The sequence below is a fragment of the Conger conger genome, chromosome 17 (assembly GCF_963514075.1).
Source record: "Conger conger chromosome 17, fConCon1.1, whole genome shotgun sequence".
NCBI classification, from domain to species: domain Eukaryota; kingdom Metazoa; phylum Chordata; class Actinopteri; order Anguilliformes; family Congridae; genus Conger; species Conger conger.
The window spans coordinates 12,258,456-12,282,787 of NC_083776.1; the positions used below are offsets into that span (position 1 = coordinate 12,258,456).

The 24,332-nt window shown below is 47.5% G+C and overlaps 1 protein-coding gene across 1 annotated transcript in view; it reads right to left on the reverse strand.

Annotated features, from left to right (window-relative positions):
* Positions 1–24,205, reverse strand: part of LOC133116898 (BCL-6 corepressor-like) — a 64,272-nt gene extending 40,067 nt beyond the window's left edge. The window contains exons 1-5 of the mRNA XM_061226911.1: positions 23,412–24,205; positions 12,459–12,577; positions 8,438–8,516; positions 3,526–6,732; positions 355–411 (exon numbers count right to left, since the gene is read on the reverse strand). Coding sequence (XP_061082895.1) covers positions 355–411; positions 3,526–6,732; positions 8,438–8,516; positions 12,459–12,544 — 3,429 coding nt within the window. The 5' untranslated portion in view covers positions 12,545–12,577; positions 23,412–24,205. The remainder of the gene's footprint in view (positions 1–354; positions 412–3,525; positions 6,733–8,437; positions 8,517–12,458; positions 12,578–23,411) is intronic.
* Positions 24,206–24,332: the final 127 nt, after the last annotated feature.

Sequence of the window (24,332 nt, forward strand, 5' to 3'; positions counted from 1 at the left end):
CACACATGCACACACACACAAACATGGACAGACACACGCACATACACACGCACATACGGATACATGCACACACACACACATATACAGGCACGTGCACCATAAATGCAAAGGAAGAAATAAGCATTAAGATACAGGAGACATCAGTGGCTAGGCCCTTTCTGGGGTCTGGCAGTTATGCCAGCAATAGAAACATTTCTACCTCCACAGCTGGCCTCTTACACAGACAGATCATTACCAGGAGAAAACCTGACTAACTAGAAGCAAATAATAATAATAATTTTTTTTAGGAATTTACTTTTCCCCCTTTCCATTTTTCTAAATTCACTTTGGTAATAAGAAATGTAAAGAACTGACCTCACGGTTAGGGGCAGGTTGACTTATATTACTGTCCTCTTGTGTTAAGCCTTCCATCTAAGTAATTGAAATGGGTGCTCAATATATCTTTCATTTCAACCATATAACACACATCTTTAACATTTCAACAGCATAAAATGGAAGCCCTATTAGAATACAATGCGTCACAGAATAACAAATATGTGAACAAAAAATTATTTAGCCGCAACATTAAAAAAAGAACCAAGGACACTTCTGGACTGCAGCATTTGAAAAAAGGACCATTGTGCTAGACTGCCACACAACATCAGTTCAGTTTTTGACTAGTGCTTCTTGGAACACGTAATGGGCTTGGACAAAATAATGCAAGACACCGAACAATTTATGAATATCCACAAGTGAATAAAAAGAAGGGCCCCTGTTCGCCTTCACAACAGCTTCAGCAAGTCTCGGAATGCTGCCATACAGGTTCTGAACTATGTGTAGTGGGATATTGGACTATTTTTCAAGAAAGAAAGCGTCCAGTTCTTTGTGGGATTGGAGAGGTTGAAATCTTCATGCAATGCTCCAGAATATCCCAGAAAGCTCCAATGATGTTTAGATCCGGGTATTCTGTAGGCCACGGTAGACGTTTATCTTCATCCTGGTGTTCGCAAAACCTCTTGCATGTGCTTGTTAGTTATCAATCTGAATATGGGGACAACATGGGGGAAAAGTGTTGGCATCATAGGATGTACCTGGTCTTGGCCATGGCTTCTTATTCCTCCTCCGTCATATAACCATAGAGAACAACCTGTAGCCTGTAGCGTAGTGGTGAAGGCAAGTGACTGGGACACACAAGGTTGGCGGTTCGATTCCCAGTGGAGCCACAATAAGATCCGCACAGCCATTGGGCCCTTGAGCAAGGCCCGTAACCCTGAATTGCTCCAGGGGAGGACTGTCTCCTGCTTAGTCTAATCAACTGTATGTCACTCTGGATAAGAGCGTCTGGCAAATGCTATTAATGTAATGTGGCCATGAGACCCAATGACATGAGATGGCCGTTCTTACTATTACAGATCCACCACCATGCTTAACAGTTGGCAAAATATATAGTGGGTAGAAGGCTCCTTTGGCTTTTGCAAGTGTAAATCCACCCAGATGTTGGAAAAAAAGAGTAAAAGATGACTGGTCAGACTATATTACTTTCCATATATTCCATACATTTTCCATTGCTCAGGTTTTAGGCTCCTTCCTTGTCTTTATGCATGAGCCTTGAATACAAACAATCCCAAAGGCGGCCCGGCCATAAATGCCAGCTTTGTGAAGCTCCCAACGTACAGTTTCTGTTGAGACAGGGCCACAGAGGTGTAGATCAAGTTCTGGGTCACAGTTTTGGGGTGTTACGCAACTACCCCGTAGTCTTCGTCTGTTTCTGTTGGTGAGCTTTGAAATAAGGCCACAGTTCCTCTTGGCGGATACAGTTTGTTCCTGTTTGGCATGTTGTCATTGCTTTCAACACTGTTCTCACATTAAGTAATTCAGCACTTTTTGTGACCGATGCACCTGGAATTCCGGCACTGACTATTCGGGGCACCTCTGAGGCGGTTCTGGCCAGAATCAGCACAGATCCGGTCTGGAGTCACTTGCTATCTGAGCTGTAACTCTGGATGGACTGTTGTTGCTGTGTTGGAAACTCACATTTCAAGCAGCTGATTTATAGACCTCTTCTACTACTGACACATACAGCTCTTATTCAGCAAATTTGACCCATCTGTGTTGCAGCCGTTGGATTTGGGATTTAGCTACTAAGTTAAAGCCCTTTTTCATGTGCTGTTTCGATTATTTTGTCCAACCCCAATATATGAATGTGTATATGTAATGTATCTTTAAAAACAAAGTAATTATGGATAGCTATTATTCAAATGAAGGAATACACATTTCATATTGTGAAAGTAAACACATTGTTGTGGGCTGTGACTCGCATATTTCTGATTTACAGGTATTTAAAAAATCCAGAAATGCAACTTGAATACTTTTTTTTCTGCGCAGGCTTTTCAGAATGTAACAATGAACACACAAAGCAATTGGAAAAACACAGGAGTGTGAGTGTATACTCCATAGAACATGTTCCCATGCACTGTCCCCTACCAGTCAGACAGATAAGGCGAGCACTGCCTGATCGCCCGCCTCCTCTCTTAAGCCACGAAGAAGTAGCGACTGCCCAATCACAAAAACTCTGCAGTCCACTGGGAACTAACAGGCTCTGCTTGGGAGCCATTTTACCAGCTTTCAGGTGCACAGACAGACGGACAAACACTTCCAGAAATGAAAGAAGGGGTGGGAGGGTGCGCACTATTGTGGTGGGGGTCAGTGCGTATCACGAATGTTTGAGTCCGGCGGGGGGGCTGTAATTTCTCACAGTACGGAACTGGGCGAGAGAGGGGGGGCCGGAATACCGTGCAGCTGGGAGTACGAACGACGTGCTTAGGGGAGCCGAGGGATTGGAAGGAGGGGGGGGGGCAGGGGGCCACGGGACGAGAGCCGGCGGTAAGCTCTGCGATTAGCTTTAGGGGAGTAGCGTCCTTGAGGGCGGCGGACGGAGCGGAAAGAGAGCGTGGTTTCCCCTCCCCCGGCTCACCTGCAGGTTAACAGCTGCCTCCAGCAGGGCCGTCTCCGCAGGGCCGCCAGCGACACGCTCAGCGCCAGAGCTTCCGCTCCGCTGAGCAATGCTGGCACGGGGCCTCACGTTGTGTTAACCCTAACCCCCCCCCAACCAAAGCGCCGCTTCGCTAAACAGCCACGCAGCAGGAAGCCGCGGGGGGAGGGGAGGCGGGGAGGGGGGGGGGGGGGCTGCCGAGGGAAGAGCGTGACTGAAACTCCTCTCGGCTCTGCGTAGTCAGAGCAACCGTTTTTCATTTTTTCCCTTTGTTTTCGGAATAAACAGCTGAAGGTTTATAGTGGTTTCTGCAGAGGATTTGAACAGAGCTTTTGCAGTCACGTTGCGTGCTGTTGTTTGCCTGCGAATCAGTGCTGTTTTTGTAATGGAAGCGCGTTTCCAGAGACTTAATTTTTAAACATAAACATAAGGATAGAAATCCGGTGTGGATTGTTGATGTAGGAAGTGGGCCCCCCTCCCCCTCCCACAACCTGTCAAAGTAGATATCCAAATAATAAAAGTGAAAATGGCAAGGGGCAGTTGTGAGCACTCACCTGCAGGGCGCGCTGTTCACGACTCAGCTTGCTGGATTCGGCAAACAGTTCAGTGGTGACGTACTTGAAGCGGTCGCCGACGTAGCCAGATGAGTTGGCAATCCTCTTGGCAAGACTAGACTTCCGCGTCCTGGAGGACCCATGACTGCCGTCATCATCATCATCGTCGTCGTCTTCATCCTCTTCTTCCTCCTGGGAGTCCCGGTCAGCCGGGGCGTCCTCCCTGCCAGTTTCCAAAAAGCGCTGCATGCCTTGGGCCTGTGCCTCGCCACTCCTGTCTCCCGAGGTGCGGGCACAGCGCAGAGTCCGGTCGGGGGGCACGCCGCGGTCCGGGGAGCAGGGGACGGGCCTGGAGGGGGAGAGGTGAGGCTGCCGAGCTCCAGCGGGGGGCAACGGGACGCCCTGCTCCTCCAGCTCTGCCCCCTCGTTACCCTCAGTCCTGTCACTGAGGAGAGGGGCTCTGTCCACCTCGCCGTAGGCGAGTGCTGCTTTAGTGTTGTCTCGGACCCGGTCCACAATGCAACCCGCGGGCCTGTCCCTCTGTGCGATCGGAGACTGGGGCGGGTGCTTGGCCTGCAGCTTCGGGCTGGGGGGCCGAGGCTTCGACGCGGCCCTCTCGGCCTTTTGGGGCACGTCGGCGGGCTCTGTCCCGCGCCGCGGTTTGTCCTGGGGCCTGGCCCTCCGCTCCGGCCGCTCGGCGGTCTTAGGGTCGAGGGTGAGGTGAGAGGACATTAGTGGGTGCACCATCTCCTGTGAGTCGTGGTAGGTCAGGAACTCGCCGTGGGCGGGGGGGAGCCCATAGGGAAGCCCGGGTTTTGGGGCCGCCAAGTGAGCAGGGTACAGGCTGTTGCTCCCCAGCAAAACAGGGTGGGGGTACACGGGACCCTTCGCAGGGAGGGGCAGGTGAGGAAGGGCCATGCCATCCGGAACTGAGTAGGAAATGTACCTATTGCCATAAGCTAAGGTTGAGGGCAAGAAGGCTTCATTCTGGGGTAGGTAGAGGTGGCTTGAGCCATGTCCGTTCTCCAGGTGAGAGGGATGCTGGGACTTGTAGGCAAGCTCCGGGACCTCAGGTCTTTGGCTGGGTTTCGGGGGCTTGCCTGAGGAGGGCTGGTTGGGCGTGTGTGCCTTCTCAGGATGGGCAGAAGCAGGCTTGGGCCATTCGCTGTTCATGTTGGGGGAGGGGGATGCAGAGGCTGGGCGTCCTGTGGGGGTTATGACCCCGGTGGGTGGGGGATTAGCAGAGGATTGGCCTCCATTAGGCTCCCCAATCCTGGGGCAGGATGAGCTGCGCTGCTGGGTGGCCACTTGCTCCAGTTTCCTATTTTTGATGACAGTTGGAGGGGGAGCTTGAGTCTGGTTGGCCTCCGCACTGTGGGCCGGGTTTTGGGCGGGGCCAGGGCTGGGCACGACCCACGCAGAGTGCACAGTGCTGATGATTTCGGGCCTGTCCAGGGGTTTGGATGAAGTGCTAACCGTCAAAGGGGACGTGTTGGTGTTAGAGACGGAGGAGGAAAGTGTTTCCTTCAGAAGTTCTCTGCTGGGAGGCAAGCCATATCGGGCGGTCGGGGAGTGGCCGCTCAGTTTTGCCAGGACCTCCAGTTTGTGGGGAAATCCATTGGGAGGGGCCCCAAAGTCCCCAAGTTTGGCAGACAGATCCAGGGGCTTGTCTGTTGTTGGCCTCTCTAAGGGAGACTTACTAGACTTCCTGTCAGTGCTGTTTCCACTACTTCCTCTGCGTTCTGAGCTTCCCTCCCTGGATCTGGGCTGGTGGCTGGCTTCCATTGCTGAGGCCGGGGCTGGGGGGGGGATGGTGTGTTCCGGGGCCACGCCCACCACAGTATTCATGTAGAAAGGGTGGGACATCAGTGGGGAGGAGGAGGAGGATGAGGATGGGGGGAGAACTCTGTGGAGGGGCTTCTGGAAGTCCAAAGTGCTGTCGCTGAGAGAGGGGGGCAAGGCTGGGGGCTGGGACAGGCGCACAGGGGTGCGGGGGGATGGCATCAGCAGGGAAGGGGTTGAGTCTGGTGGAAGGCTGCTGCCACTGCTGGGGTTACGTCCAGACTTAGTGCTGCTGTGTGACCGTTCGCTATGGGAACGATCGCCGTGGGACCTCTCCCCATGGGCACGATCACTGTGGGGCCTGTCCCCATGGGACCGATCGCTGTGGGGCCTCTCCCCGTGGGCACGATCGCTGTGGGGCCTGTCCCCAATGGAACGATCGCTGTGGGGCCTGTCCCCAATGGAACGATCGCTGTGGGGCCTCTCACCATGGGAACGATCACCATAGGGCCTCTCCCCATGGGAACGATCGCTGTGGGACCTCTCGCCATGACAACGATCACCATGGGAACGATCGCTGTGGGGCCTCTCGCCATGGGGTCGCTCACCTTGGGAACGATCGGCGTAGGGGCGCTCAGCATGTGAGCGGTTGCCGTGGGGTCGTTCGGCGTGAGAGCGCTCGACGTGTGTTTGGTGGTGCAGTTGCTGGCCGAAAGCGGACGCCGGGGAGGGGGGCTCGTGGTGGATACGGGGCCCCAGGCTCTGCATGCCCTTATCCTGGCAGTGCACCAATGGCGACAGCGCTGCCGGGGCGACCGTCGCCGTGGGGATCCTCAAGGGTGGCGCCAGCGGGGATGAGATGGGGGCGGGCGGGTAGGGCGGCATGTAGAAGAGGCGCTCCGCGCTGGCCCCTCCTGCCCCGGCGCACAGGGACTGGTAGGCCAGGTGCTGGGGCAGGTACTGTGGGGTGGGCTGGGACAGGAAGGAGGCCTTGTACAGGGCGTATTTGTCCAGGTAGGAGTACATCCCCGCCTCGGGGTAAGGGCTCACCCACGGCAGACGCAGGTATGCGCTGCCGCCGTTCAGGCCCAGGTCCGAATGCTTCTCAGCGGGGCCCACCCGCCGGTCCAGCCCCAGGGAGTCCCCCCTGGGCAGCCCGGGAGGGGGGTTCTTATACAGCCCCACATAGCCGTTGCTGGGCTTCCTGTTGTCCAGCGACATGTCGTGCTTGTAGTGCAGCTCCGGGATGTGGTCGTAGCCCAGGGCCACCGCCACGGCGCCCTCCCTGGCCTTGTCGGCCGACAGCGCCTGGATGCTGGGGTAAACCATCCCGCCGTGGACCCGCAGTCCGTCCCTCAGCAGCCCGTTACGGTCCATGCCGAGCGTCACCAGCGAATTCATCCTAGCGGCTGCACCAGCGTCCACCTGCAGGGGGCAGTACAGTGGCATGGGGTCAGACATGGCAAAGTTCACAATTCAAATTCAAAATTCAGAAAACAAAAGAGGTAGGAAACGCACTTAGACATTTTTTTTTTAGTCGTGTCAGGCGCACAAGGTAAAGGTAAAACGAGTCGATTGAGAAAACAATGAAAGACTTGCACTTAAGAAAGCTAAATGTATAATCGGACATAAAGGTACGAGTGAAGGTGCAAAGAAATTTTACAAAGCAAAATGTTTTCGAACAAACAACGCCTATTGCATTTTCCGGTGTGCCGGCTGCCCAACCCTGATCCTGGAGATCTACTATCTTGTAGGTTTCTACTCCAGCTGTAACAAAGTGCACCTCATTCAACAGCTAGAGATCTCACTGAGCTGCTAATTGGTAGAATCGAGGATATGAAGGTTGTGGTCAAATATGATCATAACCAGAATTAAATGAAAAGATGGAGGTGAAAAAAACCCCGAAAATGTTGCATTTTGTATCCAAGAGAGCATGGCTGATAGTGTTTTATAAGCACGGTTGTATGATGTCATTCGATGTCTGTTTGGCTGTGAGAGACCATATCTGTAGACAGTAGGCTCTTTGGCTTGCCCCAATACCATTTAAAGAAAGAATATCTAAAATTAGATCAATATAAAACAGAGCAGCATTTTATTTAGATGAGAATCCATGATGTTCAAAATCAAACCCTTTATTATATTTTAGATATACACCACACAATCACACGCAAACAACAGTAAACTAATGATGCGTAGCGAGATGCAAACTACATCTTCACCACATCCTTTAAATGAACCGTGTTCAAGTCGTGCTGCACGGCGAACTCAAACCATAACGGTAACCAGGACCGTTTCTTCTGATATACTGTATACACTACATATAAAGAACAAAGGATTTTAGTGAACAAAGGGCTCCAGTCTATGAACCTGAATGTTGCACCCCTTCCGATATCATAGCAAGCAGAAGTGAAGACATGACTCAAAGTGGAATGGGGGGGGGGGGGGTGATTACATCTGTTAGATTCTAACTGTTAGATAATATACAAACAATCAGGGTCATTCACAAAAGGCCCGAAAAGATTTTGCATATCAGCAGGAGGTGGGAGGCAGAGCAGTTGTTTTAGAGAAGTCAGCTGCTGCCAAACGATCACAAAAAAACCCCCCTCAGACGTCTGCACCCCTCAGGCTGTCAGCGGGGCCCGCCTCACCCGTTCCAGCTACATGGGGAGGCTCGACCCCTCCCCTCCCCTGAGACTCCTGCGCCCGGTGCGCTCCTCACCCCCCCACCTCCGACAGACACTCGCCGACCGGCGCTAAATGTCAGGAAGAGGTTTAATTAGGTTTCCGGCCGTGTGGTGATTTGATCCACTTTGTTGTTTTTTTTGTTTTTTTTCGTGAGCAGCAGGGCCATTAGGAATAGGCTGGAGTGACTGTGTGAGGGAGGATGTGTGGGGAACCGGGGGGGGGGGGGGGGGTGATTACCGTCTAATGCGTCTGCCGGCGGCCTGGGAGAGGGGTGGGGGGGGAGTAATCGCGGTAAAGCGTCACACGGGCAGTGTTTCTGCCGGACGACGGGCATAAATCTCGCAAGCACCTAATACGTTCTTCATTAGAAGGCCAGAACAATACGGCACCCCCGTAGTCCCGCCCTGCCAGTAAAACGTACACAGCCGTGTGAAAGGGCTCTTACCATGCCGTGTATGAGGTGAGTTCCGTCTCTCAGTTCCACCAGTTTTTTCTGAGGTTCACCATCACTTGCAGGTACCTTCCTGTCGACGGCACAACAGAGAGTGAGCTCCGGGGGCTGCTGTGTAGGCTTAACCTGTATGCTGATGGGCAGATACCCCCCTGTGCCTGATCCAGGACATAGGCATTATCCTTTATGTCCGGGCTTTTCTTCGATACCGGCACTAAAACACCCTCAGCCAATGAAGATCTGCCACTGAATCAGTGCCCAAACTGGGCCTTTGAACATTGGTTTGGACACCCCTGGTCACTGCCTACAGCCAAACCAGGCTGAAATCTTTATCTAAAATTCTCTGAAATGTTGGTACAAATTTTTTTGTCACTAAAACCCCCAGGGGAGAATTTCCATCCAAAAATGTTCTTCACTAAAACAGTAATTCAATTTTAGTCTAATTTTAGTTTAAAAACAGTGACATTTAAAAACAGTATTACCAGTGTAACTATTATACTCTTGTTGATAGTTGATAGTTGATAGTTGATAGAAAAACATTTTGTTTCAAACAAAAAAACAAGCATAGTTGACTTCATTAAACTAAGTTAGAACAACTGATCATCGAATAGGACCAGACCAAAAAATATGACTATGAAACTGTACATCGCTGCGCACTTCCTGCTCTCATTCCCCTGACGAGTAGCAGAGCTCCACACACACACACACACATTCACCCATGAGTGTACCACACAGGTTCACACATACACACAGGCAGGCCCAGGCATACACATAAACAGCCACACACACACACACACACACACACACACACACACACACACACACACACTCACACACAGGCACTCTCTCACACACATACACACACACACTCACACACACACTCACACTCACACACACACAGACACACACACACACACACACACACATATGAGAGCATACCGACTCACACAGACACAGACACACACAGATAAACACTCACACCCACACACCTGCACACACATACCCAGAGAGACACACAGACAGACACACACAGACACAGACACGCACAAGCATATGGACAGTACAGACACACATAGACAAACACACACACCCAGAGACACACACACACATATACAGACGGGGACACATACACAGACACACACACACCCAGAAACCCACACACATATACAGACAGACACACACACAGACAAACACACACACCGAGAGAGACACACACACACGCCCAGAGACAAACACACAGACAAGCACACACAGACACACACACACCCAGAGACACACACACACATACAGACACACACACACACAGACAAACACACACACCGAGAGAGACACACACACGCCCAGAGACAAACACACAGACAAGCACACACAGACACACACACACACCCAGAGACACACACACACATACAGACAGACACACACACAGACAAACACACACACCGAGAGAGACACACACACGCCCAGAGACAAACACACAGACAAGCACACACAGACACACACACACATACAGACGGACACACACACCCAGAGACACACACACACACACAGACACACACACACACCCAGAGACACACACACACATACAGACGGACACACACACACACACACACACACGCTCTCTCTCCCTGGGGCAGAGCGCTGTGACTTGTTATCGCTGAGCCGAGGCGGTGATAAGGAATACCTTGGCGGCAGATCTCATATTCCCGCGGCCAAAATGGCTGTCATCTGCCAGAGGGGAAATTTCCATCATTACGGCGCGGAGGCAGACGCGCCGGGCTGTGGCAGGCGGCTCGCAGGCGGGGACAGCGCGCGAGGGAAGCCTTGGGCACGGCCGTCACCGCGCGACACCGGCCCTTATTGATGGCGGAACGGGCCCGGGATTTCAATAACGCAGCGCTGCGCTTATCTTCAGTCACGCCGCCGCTTCCTGCCAGCGAGCAGTTAGCCGGGGAGGAGGAGGGGCTGCCCGCCCATCACACCACCTACTTAATCCCCCCCACCGCCTCCTAATATAAAACTACCCCCCCCCTCCCCTCCCCTCACCAACCGCCTGAAAATGAAAAGCAAGCCTCCCTCCCCGGCCCACACTGACCCCCCCCCCCCCTCCCCTCTCCTAATCCCCCGCTCGCCTGAGGGACTGAGCGTGCTCATTGTGAAGCGAAGAGCTGCTGAATCGTGCCCTGCGCGCTCATTCTCAGTGGCCTCCTTGACCTCTCGCATTGAGACGGCCCGGCAGTGACAGGGAAAGGCTACGCACCACCAGCCGCTCGGGTGTGGGCCGTTTGCCCCCCGTCACGCGGGAGAAATGCCCCGCACCGCCAGAACAACAACAAAAAAAAACAAAAAAATGAAGAGAAAAAAAAACTAATCCTGCTTTCAATGAAGTGGCAGTTATCGGGATTTCCATTAGAACATCATTGTTTGTCGGCAAACAATGGAAACAAATAGAGGTGTTTGTGCGTCTAGTTTGTTGAGCGGAGCCGCGTATGTATTAAAATGCATGGGGGCTGAAAAAGAGCCATCTGGGTGGAGGGACACGTCATCACAGTGGTGATCGGCTGTCGATGTTTCCACATTCTACGCCGCCAAGGCAACAGAGCCAAGGCAAGGAAAGCCATAGCAGTCCAAGTAACCAAGCTGAGACGAAGACGGTCACATTCTTAAAATTGTACAGAGCTCACTGCCTTTAAAAAAGTAGCTTGAAAAGGGTTAATGGCCTAATGGATGTAGAATATGCATCAATTGTCATAAAACAAGTAAGAAGGGAAAGGTCTGCGGTCAGGAGTGCCTGAAGGAGGCTGTGGCAACCCACCACCTTTAAAAGCCAGGCAGCCAGCGACTGTCAACCTTAATGGCCAGTGCGGCAGACCATGCTATCAGAAATTTGGCTACTATACTGTATAATTATGTGTGTTGTACCTGAAATCAAGCTATGAATACAGCCATTTGGCCACAGCAGGCAACACAGATCAAAAAAACTGGGCTCAAGAGGTTATTCCACCTTGAATTCCCTTGCCAGTAAAAACCTTTTTCCTCCAAGGTTGTGGATTAACAAGTGTTCTTGAGAACGATACTGCAGCAGCCAAATTGATCTTCCGAGGCAAATACTTGTGTCCAAGAGAAGCTCGTTTGACTGTTCTGTAGAGAGGAGTGCTGGGTGTTAAGGCGAAATTTTAATTTAAAAAAACTTCGGTGAAAACGTTCCACTTCAGGAAAGATAATGGTTGTTTTGTCACTACCGACGACTCTAAATCCCGGCAAGCCACTTTTATTACGGCTGGCCCGGAGTCCATTAATCTGCTGCGATTGGAGTGACTCCCATCTCTTATGGATCTACAGCGTTCAGCCCGGAGGGACTCAGCGCTGCTGCCTTTCGACTGGTCTGTTACGAAATAGCTCTCCCGTAGCCTTGCGCGCAACGCTTACCCCGGGTTGACAGGAAGTCATTTTGCAGAGCAGAGTCAAATCCAGAGGGTGGGGGTTGGTCAGTTAGCTCTTATGCTACAAATAGACGAGTACGTTATAAACGTTACGCATTTCTGCCATTTATTTCAAAAGCACTCTGTCAGTTCGCGAACGACGGTGAGGCATTTTCTTCCGCGCGTCCGATTTTCCACGGTATGAGTAGAACACAAACAGTCCACCTCGAAGCATGCAGCCGCATAGTACCATCTGGATAGTCTTGCGCGGGTTTGCCTTAGCTTGGTACCCCAGGGAAATGGTAGGCTACCGCGTGGCCAGATCAGACTGACGCTCTTTTGCTGGGTGAGACTGTCAGCCATTAATGGCTTGCGAAGCAAGCGATTTAACGTCACAGGTTGTGTAATACTAAGTCATTAATCTTTGTATCGATGTCATATAATCACAGGCCTGGTAATATTAAAGTACAAATGTTTGTATTTTGATCACATAATCACAATACCACTGGTAATACTTGCATTATATAATTATGTTTAAAACATGTTTTAAATAAATAACAGCATGATAGGACAAAGTGATGCAGCTCGAAACTGACCTGGCTTCATTAATACCAGCAATGTGAACCCTCTCACTGCTCGTCCAGTTTGGCAGGGCTCCATACAAGGGAGTGGCAGAGAGCATGACTTCTCACTAATGGCTGCTCAAAGATCACTTCTGAAAGAGAGTCAGATCGGGGGAGCACATCAGAAGGCCGCTTACAAGTCTCGGGACTACCCGTTGATAGGTTGTACATTTGCACACTAGCACAGAGCGTCAATGGCAAGCAGCTACGACACCATACCCACAACAGATGAAAACCATGTCAAACTCAAGGCAAATGCAAACCTACTAGATTGTCACTTTGTAAATCTACATTTTTAATTGCCTTCAAATTACCCGCTGCCCCAGCAAAAGATGTTGGGACATTCTTGATATACTGTAGGCTAGGTACAATGTAAAACCCAAAAGTTCAGAAGTTCAAAGTTCAGTTAATTTGGTTCAAGAAAACCATGTTCACGTATTTGATGGTCTTTAAATTAGAATACATTCGGTTGTAACAGTTTATTCAATTTCCGAAGTTGAGACTAATGACTGGGTTACGATACTTCATTTCATATGGGTACACCTGCACATTTTTAGATTGCAAGCGTGAACACAGTTGTGGCCTCTTTCACGGACATGTCCCAAATACGTCTGAGCTGGTCTACGTTCTATTCATCTCCATCTGCGTGACGAAGGTAGCGGCATCTCTTTTAAATTCGGTATTACCTCTCCCGGTTACTAAAATTTATCTCAAAGGATTTATAATGCCCCGAGGCTGTGACATTCGCCAGTAAACGCCCAATAACCCAGAGGTTAAGGCAGTGTCGGTGGCTTTGAAGGCTAAATATAAAACATACTTCCATCACAGGTAAAGGTCGTTTGCTCGACTGAAAAAAAACAGCTCAAGCTATGTTTTGAAACAGCTGGTATTTCAAGAAGCTGGTCGGGCTGTGCAACGAACTGTGTTAACTTTGCCAAGTTCGGGAAAAGTTAGGAAGCCGTTTTCAGAAAGTTCACTTTCATAACACCTAAGGAACCCACAAAGACAAAAACATCAAAGCATTCAGAAAATTCAACACGGGTCAGGTGTGATATGAATTTGATCCAAAACAAGTGGCAAACGTCGCAAATATCTTGGATGCATAACGCCTCTGCAGTCATGTGCACACAGTTACGACGTTACATGTGAATGCAGCATAACCAAACTGGCCCCGTCTTAGGCTACTTTCGCTTCCTGATCTTTGTAGTTAGTTTATCGTCCACTGAACTTAATGTGAACTGTTTCAAAGCGGAGGTCTACTGAACAAACACAGGCGCCAGTGATAATTTCCCTTCGAGAAGCAGCGGAGCAACTCGCTGACCTTTATCTCTCTAAATAGACGGGAGGCAACTAGTATGCATAAATCATTACGGCAAGCAAAAAAAATAAATAAAAAAAGCCATACAGATAGGCTATAAAATGAGAAAAGAGACACTGGTCGTTCTCTCCGATTTAGGAGGGTATGCAGCTGTTTTTGGAAGCAATACATGTAAGCGATCAATCCCGATCAAAGTGGAGATCCCCGGCTACTGCACCACCGCAGCGCTCGCACCACCAGCTGCGTCCCGTGGCCCAGACCGCATCTTGTAGCGACAAATGAGAGGAAGAGTGACGTGGAGGCGTGGAAGATGGAAGGGGTGGCGTGGGGCAACGAGATCGTGTATCCACATAACCTATATAAATGGTGGCACGTCCATTCGTTTGCAGTCCATTCATCCGAAAATTTCAATCACATAATCTAGCTATTCGTTTGCTAACGGATTTATGACGCAATAAACTCTTAGGGTCAATACAATATACAGAGACGAACCAAATATCCTTAGGTTCTCCTGCGCAATATCCTCGCGTAAATAACGCACATTAAATCCAATCAATATCCAATGTAATAACTGATCACCACCAGGCTGTCAGAGGATTAAATCAGTCATCCATACTATACACGCTCTAACAGGTTGGCTAGTTTCTCTTTGTCTTGCGCAATCGCCCGTATAAATTATAGAGGTGTTAAAGGACACTGCAGGCGACCTTGTTCCGCAGTGGGCTAATTCTAATGTCAAAACACGGGTAATGGCATTTTCCGCGTACGCTGCATTAATGAGAAGAGCATGGGGATGTAGGCAATGTAGAAGACAGGCAAAAGCCAAGTTTGCGCACAATAATAATAGGCTCCCCAAGGTGTGGAGTTTGCCTCCAGCGCTCGCGAGTTCGTCAGCAGACTGAAGGGGAGGGAGGAAGTGCGAGATCAAGATAACTCCGTCGTATCGGCTCGGGATCCGCGTTTTGGCGCCCTCTCGCTTTCTCGTCTCTGGCACGCAGCCAGCTTTATGAACGGCGCTCGCCGGTCTCTTAAAGAGACAGTGCGATGTATTATCGTCTTCGTCCGAAACGTAGGAAAAAATGCATGTACTCTATGCATGTCTTTCTAATCCTTAACAGGTTTCACAGCTTAAAAAAATGAAATATTCAAGCAAAGTAAAGTCAAAGTCTTTTCTTCCACCCATGAACTCAGACAGCTAATTTCACTAATTAGTTCTATGTCCTGGCTGAAAAATTGTGCTAATGAGCAAATCTAAGTCATTGGAACAAAATACTGGGGAGGTCTTTTATTTTCTGAACCTAAATTTTCCACCGCTGAAAATCAACCACCACCACCCTACCATCCCTACTCAAGTATCCGCTACTTGCTAGCCATCCAACACAATTAAACTCTTGGAAGGCACTGAATAAGTCAACCACTAGCTGAGACATTTAAATTAGCCACGAGGACAACAGGACAGGGGTGTCCAAATCTTATAAGAAAACGGCCAGTGTGGGGACAGTTTTTTGTTTTAGCCCGACACTAAGACATCTGATTCTACTAATCTCCTAATCATGGTCCAGTTTTGGCCCTTTTTGGACAAGATTGGACACCCCTTGTCAAGAATAATGTGTAGACCCATCCCAACTAAATTAAAGTAGGGTTAAACAGGTCTACACAACATAAGCCTCAACAAATCTTAAATGGCTACTTTCCCCTTGCAGTTTTAGAGTAATTGCAGGTGCCACATGGACAGCCAGAATTACAATTTAATTTCATTTAATACTGGGAAAGCCCCATCTTTCTGTAGGCAGTTGACTGTATAAAGACACTATTCAGGAGACCACCACAGATCGCGCTACATCACTAAGAGAGTGAAACTGGCACAAGCATTAAATTGTATCAGGCCCACGGTTCATTTAACAACTCAGATAGAGCATGTAATGTTAAAGTGCTAAAACAAATAGCCTATTCATCTTCCTTCGTTATTTAGTTTGATCTCTGCAACAAAGGGAAATCGCATTCTGGGCCAGGACTTCTAAAAGACTTAACAATAATGTCTGGATGAAGATTTTTAAGAGACAGATAGCCTACACGCCTGCATCTCTAAAACGAAAGATTACTGTTATAAAACTATATTGTCGCCTAATCTTCAAGTGATGCTTCTTAATAGTTTTATTTATAGGTCTCATTCTCTTAAGACCTCAAAAAAAAAAAAAAAAATGTGTAACAACCCGTACCCAATTTTGAGACACTCAGTGTAACAAAAACCTTTATAGTGGAAGTGAGCAATCAATACATAGGCCTACAACAAACAATTAGTATATCGATTTTATAGCGTTAATTTATTCACCTGCTCCACTGTGTGGGCTAGCTGAGACGGGGGCTCCAGTTTTTGTAAGAACACGAGTCAATCAAATTAAAATGGCTATATGCCTATCAGACACTGATACTTCTCGGACAAGGCAACATCTTTTTTTGCTTAATGGTAGGTTATTAGATTTGGTTCACATAGGCTAAATAAAATTGGGGGGAACCCGTCGTTTGCAGCACCGCTTCTTGACGTTTCGTTCGAAAATTGAATATTCGAATTTGGCCAATTGGGTAAACTCCTTGAATAGCCTATGTCCCACTAAAACGAGTTTAGCCTTAGCTACCTATAGCCTACGATATTGTTTATATTGTTGCATAGTCGACTTGGTATGTTCAATTGGGCCGTGAAAAGCCTCGCATAGAATGAGTGGGTCTGGCCGTGGTCTGCTTGCGTGGACGAGTTGGAGACACGATTCCAACAACTGTCTTCACTTAACACTAGCATGTGACTGTCAAAGCTGGCACCACACAGTAACCGCGACTCAAAATTAGGAACGAGTCGTTAAAATGGCAGTTATCCGCCCAGCACACATATTACAAAGGAACTTTTATCCCACTATGTTGCTCGGTTGCTTGCTTATCGGATACCAGCCTGTGTGTACCATTTTAAAGACAGGATTCGGCAGATAAACTGACACAGGCGGACTTGCGGGGTGATGCTGCTTCGTTTCACACTTAAATGCTGAGGGAAATGTAACATAGGCTACTTACGGAACAAATGCCCACGTGATTATCGATCGACACTGTTACCAAATCAATTATGCGGCACTTCTGGCTGCCGTCTGAGCCTGACGTTTCGTGACCAGGGCAACCGCTTTGCTTTCTGGACACAGTGAGTGATGGGATTATACTTCATACGAATTTATATCGGGCACTGAAACAAAATACGCTTCGGCCTACAATGAAATTCAGCCTGCCTGACAGAAGCCTAAATCAAGTGTAAGATTGCAAACGACCGCCCTGAGGGAAGCGCGGTTTTGATTCAGAAACGGCTAAATAAAAATGAGTCTGTGGAAAATAGATAATTAAATAAAGCCATTGCTTAGACACGGTGCCGAAGTGTGCTGTGACAGAAGTTATCGATAGCTGAGTTGGTTTGGTAGCCTATAACTGCACGTGAGATGATATCCTATACTGTTTTTAGGAAGGCGCAACAGCGCTTTTCTAGATAAGCTTTTTCAAGATAACATGCTGATGGTTCGGATCAAAGCGGTTTCCTCCCACGTGTTTCTTAGGCGAGCTTCTGTTAATCTTTCGTTAAAAAGCGCAGCCCCTTTCTTCCTCTTACACCCCCCCCCCCTCTCTCTCTCTCTCTCTCTCTCTCTCTGAAAGGACATCAACCTGTATCAGCTCGGGAATTAAATCATTAAAGGGAATGCAGTAAAAAGTGTTTCAAGCACACGATTCACTTAACCCACTTTTCATTTGACTACTTCTAAATCACACACAGCCTAGCTAATCTAGTCCCGCCTCTACAATCCTCCGAATTAAAATCACAATAATAAAATATGCGCAAATGTGGTTATTACCTACAATAAGACAATCTCACAATATAGGTCTACAAGTGCCGTACATCTAGGTGTACAGCGTGAAGCCAAATACTGAGGGCATTGTGCGAGGGAGACGTGGAGCGAAAGCCGCAGAGAGCGGAGCGGAGCGGAGCGGAGCGGACAACCCTAAACAGCTGCTGCTTTATTTGCACTAGTGGTAAACAGGCCCCGTTCTCTCCCCTAACCACATAGCGCGTGCAAGTCGGCGGAACAATCCTCGACTACATGGAAACAACAACGGGGACATTGTGCGACTCGTGTTGTTACCGGACGAATTATCACCGCATCTGAGTTCGCCCATTCATTCTGAGCCAAAAAATAAAAAGACGTAAAAGATTCTGTATATCACAAAATATCCCGAATTCAAAGTCGGAGATGTCCGCGATGTTTGTGATCGCGCGTTCCTCCAAGGCATTTAAACATTTTGTGAGCTGGCGCATGCAGGCTAGTCGTGGTAACGGTAGAATGTAAGCACAGTCAGAAACTATGAATTCACTAAAGCCGAGAGCGCGATACTGCGCTCCACGACATGGTGAGCGACTGGACTGGAAGGCTACTATAAATGGATAAGATTAAGTGGTCTTTTGAACGCATCCCGTCTCGTTCCGCGCGTAGGACCAAATGCGAAGAGATTGTTTCTGTGGCGCTTCATCTTAAGTCAAAGCCATAGGTGGTAACATAAAACTACTAAGCCTGTGCTACTCAGTTCGGAGCTTGTTGAAATGGAGCTAAAGGTGTCGATATCAACATCACCGAATTGAAGGGGGTGATAGGAGGAAGGCAGCTATGCACAATAGAATTAAGTTACGTTGTTGAAAACAGTGACAAGAATAAAACATGATTGTAGGCTATAAGAATGGACTGTAACATCTACTTTGAGAATGACTCCTGAAAAAATAACGCATTTTAATTTTATTTCACTGTAGCCTAAAGGTTAGCCTATTATCACGAGAATTACCCTTACAGCAATAATAACATCGCCAGACATTTACATCGTTACTGTAGAGCTACCAATATGGTCGCAAGCAGAAATGTTATCTGCCCGTTCCGATACTTGAAGGTGCACGCGGGTTCCTGTCTGGCGTTGCGGGTGAAAACTCGCCGTTAAGAAAACAATGCCAGAGCATAGGCAGAGACAAGTTCCAATGAGAGCGCAGCGATCCGTGCACGCGGGGCTCCTGCGACACAAAGGCTTTCTGAAGCAGAGAAAAGAGCTCTCATATTTCAGGGCCGCCGTCCCGGCGGAGGTTTGGACCGAGCGCAACTTCAGCCAAACAATGGCGTCTCCTCTGGGGGCCAACTCTGCAACCCGATCTCTTCATCCCGCTGCCACATACGTTTGTTTTTATTCCAACACATTTCGTCGGCCATATTACGCCCAAAATTGGCACCAGTGTTTTCTACCCACGTAAACTTGCCCCTTAATCATGCATCGATCTCGTGAACGGGGTAGCACCGTCCGAATGTGAATTCTACGACCCCGGACCAGGCCTTGTCAGGTGCATGTGACTTTGAATCCCGGTGGTAATGTTCTCACAGATGCCAATTCAATAGACACATACATTGGCAGTGCAATAATAAATTAATTAATTCTGTTCATGTTCATTTCGTATCTTGCCGACTTTCTAAACCAATTTGTTATAGAGCGAGAAGATACGCGAAAAACAAATAAATAGGCTAAATAATTTAAATAAATACTGGGTATGCCACACCAACCCCTAACTTGGCAGATGGCATGCCTTCCATCACAATTAAAGCTCAAAATATTGCCGACAGTGTATCCATCTTTATTGGGACCTGATTCTTTGTATTATTCATATAAACGCACTACGCATGGATTTCTATCAAGACTATTTTCCTAAAAACATTCCAAAGACAGGCAGATGATAGTGAAATTTGCCCACAGTTAAATCAGATCAGCGAGGAAAGTGTTAACACGTTAGAAGGGCATACAAATGTAAGACGCTGATGTTTACCCCGCGTAAATTTAAGGTAGACCTATATCTTTATACGCAGTTTCCATTGCTCCAAAATGTCTGATTATGCGCAGGTATTTTCTACGGTAATCTATCTTTTAGTGCCTGAGCAGGTCTACACCATACAATTACAATCTTTAAATGATTTAAAGATTAAATTGTGCACTCGTTGGTGGAAATCGACATTTGCATGCATAAAATGTTGGGCAATTACTTGTGTACATGGATTCCAAATTACGCTTTTTACATAGGCAGTACGATTTCAAACTAGGCCTATTTCAGTCCATATAATAGCGTTCGATTGTTTCAGGGTAAACAGCGGCATAATTTCCCCTTCCCGCAGATTAACATTTCGACGTGGCCTCACGGCACAACAGGGGGACTGTCAGAAATACACTGGGGGCATCAAATGCAGAACAATCACCCTAAGCTGTTCACGTGCTTATATGGTGAGTGGACCAAAGCGCGAAGACGAATGACCAAAGCGTGAAGATGAACGAATCCAAGCAAATCCCACTCCTTCACGGCGCTTGGGGGTCAGCATTTAAAGCAGCACTCCAGAGCAAATCTTCCCCTGGTTGTGTTCCGACGAATTCAGATCCGTCATACCTCCCACAGATCCCAAACTACCTAATGGTGTTAGGCCTTATTCCTCTTGCTGCGCGGTGTGCACAAAATTAAATTATTTGAATGGGTACCTGTGTAATTATAAATATTCTTTTTCGTCTTCAAACGAGGAAAGCCAGCGATCTAGACTTAGATCTAGAATGTAGGCTATGGAAAACTGTTCAAAATCTGAAACGGTAATGGCCAATGCAACCTGGTCTCATACCATGAATAGTCAAGAGCCGCAAGCAAATGAAGTTAGCTAATGATTTGCAACCGCAGATTTTTAAATGTAAAAGACGCCCTTGGCAATATTGCTTTCAGTAAAATTCATGAATTAAACCGCGGTAGTGCCAAATCATAAAGGTTCACACTCTAAACATCACCAAACCAAATTTGGCTACAGAGAGGTGGCCAGGAGCGAGACACGATCTTTCTCAGAGGATCCCTCTGCGTTATTTTCCTAGACATCCTGGAAGCACCTGAGGAACAAATCAGTCTGGCGATTAAAACGGTTGATCTCACGACAGTGCGAACAACCACGTCTGGGGAAAGGCACTGAAAGGAAAATAAATCTAAAAAATGCAGAAACAGAGAGTGTGGCAACTTGTAGGCTACAGTTACAGTTGACGGTATATTTCGATAAAATACTAATTCAGTGGCATGTTTAATTTTGCGCTTCTCTAATCAACTACTTGACTGCTTATAGACAAAGTAGCCTTTTTCTGTGTGCTACGCTGGTGACAGGAAACACGCGTTAGGCTACTTATAGACTTGCTCAGTCGTAGGCTATAACTTAAATCCAGTTGTGAGCGAAGAGCTGATCGTACTGTCCGAAACGTTGGAATTTAATGCTGGGACCAGGCATTATTCAATGTCAGTTTCTCCTACCCTTTCGTTACACTCGCTGGAGAAGTGCCCAATTTCTCCAACGAGAATGACAGGGACGGAGACAAACATTTCTCACGCGCACGTTAATGTCAACAATTTGTATAAGAGCATTATTTGTAAATACTGTCAGTTAAACTAGTCCGCCACTACTCCCGTGGGTTTCGTGGCACTTTGTTTAATTCTAGCGCTTCCCGTCACGTGCGATTCGAAGGTTACAGCTTCAGATAAGCAGAGCTGCACGCTGTCGGCGGACCGAATTAACGTAATTAAAATTGATTTATTACGCGTCACGTCTTTAAGGCCTCTACAGTTGATTGTGGAACTGGTGGAGCGCTGCGTACGGTTCCGCTAAAACGTTGTTGGAAAGCTTCCCGAAATGTATTTTGCTACAAATCTACATGAATTAGCTGATATGAATAGATAACTATAGGCTGTAGTATGCAACATGTTACATTCACTCAAATGTTGCTTACAACTCATTCACCATAACAACTATAAGTGAATGGCGATAATGCGTATGGTTAATTTAATATCCCCCTTCGTGTTAGAGCCAAAATGGGTGTGACAAGAAATCATCATTAGCCTACCTGTAGGCTATTCAGCCCATTCAAATAAGTTTGTCTTTCATTGCACAAGCTTCAGTTAAACATCCAATAGCCAAATAATTAACTTTTAACATAAACAATAACAAATGCCCAAACTTCTAGATTTTCTTTGATGTTTCTGTGGTTAGCATAACGTTGGTAGCCTGTCATGTTAAACAACACGTTTGTTTTATATATTGGAAGTTCTCATCCAGCTTTAGGCTATGTAGCCTATTGTCAATAACTCAAAAATGTATATAATTGGATAAAACCAACGAGACGACACCAAAACGAAAAGAATTACACTTTACACATCTATTTTTTTTTTTTGCGTTACACAGCTACTATCGCTCTCAGTTTGATAGAGCCATTCCGGGCTGGGCTGTTTAAAGAACACTTAAAGAACAACCAAACTAAAGGGAAAGTAGCAGCATCTTCTTCCGCGATTTAGCATTGAATAAGGGTTCAATTTCGTTACTGGGTGAGTTAGGACGCATCGATCCGGTGACGACCCTACTTCCTCGTTATCTTACATTCGCCGATGCCAGGAAGCCAAGACGCCTTTTAGCGCAGATTGTGCGCATCTTTTTTTTTTAACGAAGTTAAGTAATTAAAGGAAACCTGCCATTATAGGTAATTCGTGTTTCTTTGGAACAAAAGACAACAAATGGGCTCCATTCCCATGACTGCAGGTTGCTATATCTGAATCACATGCGTCACGCACAAAGATATTTCTCGCAGTTTGGCTTACACCGGCACGAACCTTTCCGTTCTGTTGGAAGGAAAAGGGCCGTCGCGTACAGACTATCAGTACAGAAGGATCACGTCTCTGCCGCAGTCTCTATCTCGTTCGTATCTTTCACTTTACCCCACGAGGAACGAATCCGCACCCTTTCCCCTCCCACACGCACGCAGACAAACAGTCAGGGGATGACCTCTAGCATGTTGAACTGCACATTCGTAGCCTTTTCGTAAACAGTAGGCTATTCTACAATAATCAGAGAAAGAGGGCGAGGCACAAATCCGTAGCCTCGTGTTTTTTTTTCTTTCTGGGACAGAGTAACTTGTATATTCTTCAGCAATATAAATTATTATAACATCTCGTATTGTCTTAAATTCTTTGCGGTAGCACTAACACCAGCCGAATGTCAGACGCACATAAATGACAGAAACGGTTCATTTAAGACCTGATCTTGGTTTGGTTTTTAGCTCGCTATGGAATCTCGTTCCGCTAACTGGGAAGCCCCTTCACAACGTTGGAAATTAATCATTACTGACAGTAAGGGTGTCGCCAGTTCAGGGCGAATTGAGTAATTTATCAACCTTATGCCATTACCCCACCGAAAAGCACAAAGACACCCATTTTCTGCCGTTTTCTATCCGGTATCCGAACGTGTTAGCGCGACTTTAACGCAGACAGTAGGCTATAGACTTAAGAAACCGTATCCTGGAATAAAACACCCCAATTCGCACAGGGCGGAAACCCCCACAAAGACAACAATATATCGGTTATTTTTTTGGGTTTTTTTTTTTTCAATCGAATAGGCTACGTGAATTTATAGCTTATCGGAGACACAACAGCGTGGCGTTGGGATACAGAAACACGAAAGAAAGCATACATTTTAAAACAAAATAAAACATTTCCTTACCTGAAAATGTTCAATATCTCTGTATAGAATCAAATCTTTTCTTTGAATTCACGCCTATTTTCCCAGTTTGAAGTTTCCGAATTGAACAGTTCAAACCAGACACTATCCTGTTTATGTTTCACAGAAGCGCAAACATCCCCGTCAAAACTCTGCCCACCTTCTGGATCCAAACAACGGTTCCCGCAATAAAATGTGGCTCAGCTAGTATATTTTTACCAGACTGATCTTTAATGTATTTCTAACTGTTCCTCACACTTCTCGCTGATGGCAGTCAGAACTTTTGTAGCGATCCAAAGAAACTGAGCGAATTTCCAGTTGGATACAAATGTGTGTAAAGCAAAAGTTGTATAAAGACATCCTCGGAATTCCAAATGTATCGTTAAAGATCCGAACAGATATATTCCTTGCTCCAAAAGCGAGGTTAAATCTTCTTGTATTGTACAAAGGTACAGGTGGCGACGGTCCTCGGACTCCAGGAATTAATTCAGTCTGGTCATGCCTCGCAGCGCCATGTTGGGTCACCGCACACACCGCTTCAAAATGCAGCTCGTAGACACACACTTCCTTTAGAAATTATCTTGAAATGTATGATATCCATCTTAACATTTTCTTCGCTTATTTATATGTTCTATTTTTTCCTTTTATTTTTAAAGGTTATGCTGTTTCTCTCCCTTTATTTCCTTTCCCGTAGTTCCAGTTCCCTCCGTCACTGTCTCTCTATGCCGTTCAAGACACCAACTGCTGCCTCCGTGTGTGCCGCGGCGACTGAGAGCTGAGAGCAATTCGCTCCCACTCACCGACGCTACCCAGAAGGCCAGTCGGGAACCGCAATTACCATAAACCTCCAGCACGCTTCGCTCCACGGACGTGTAAAACAAAACAAGCGAGAGGGAGAGAGCGAGAGCGAGCGAGCGAGGGAGC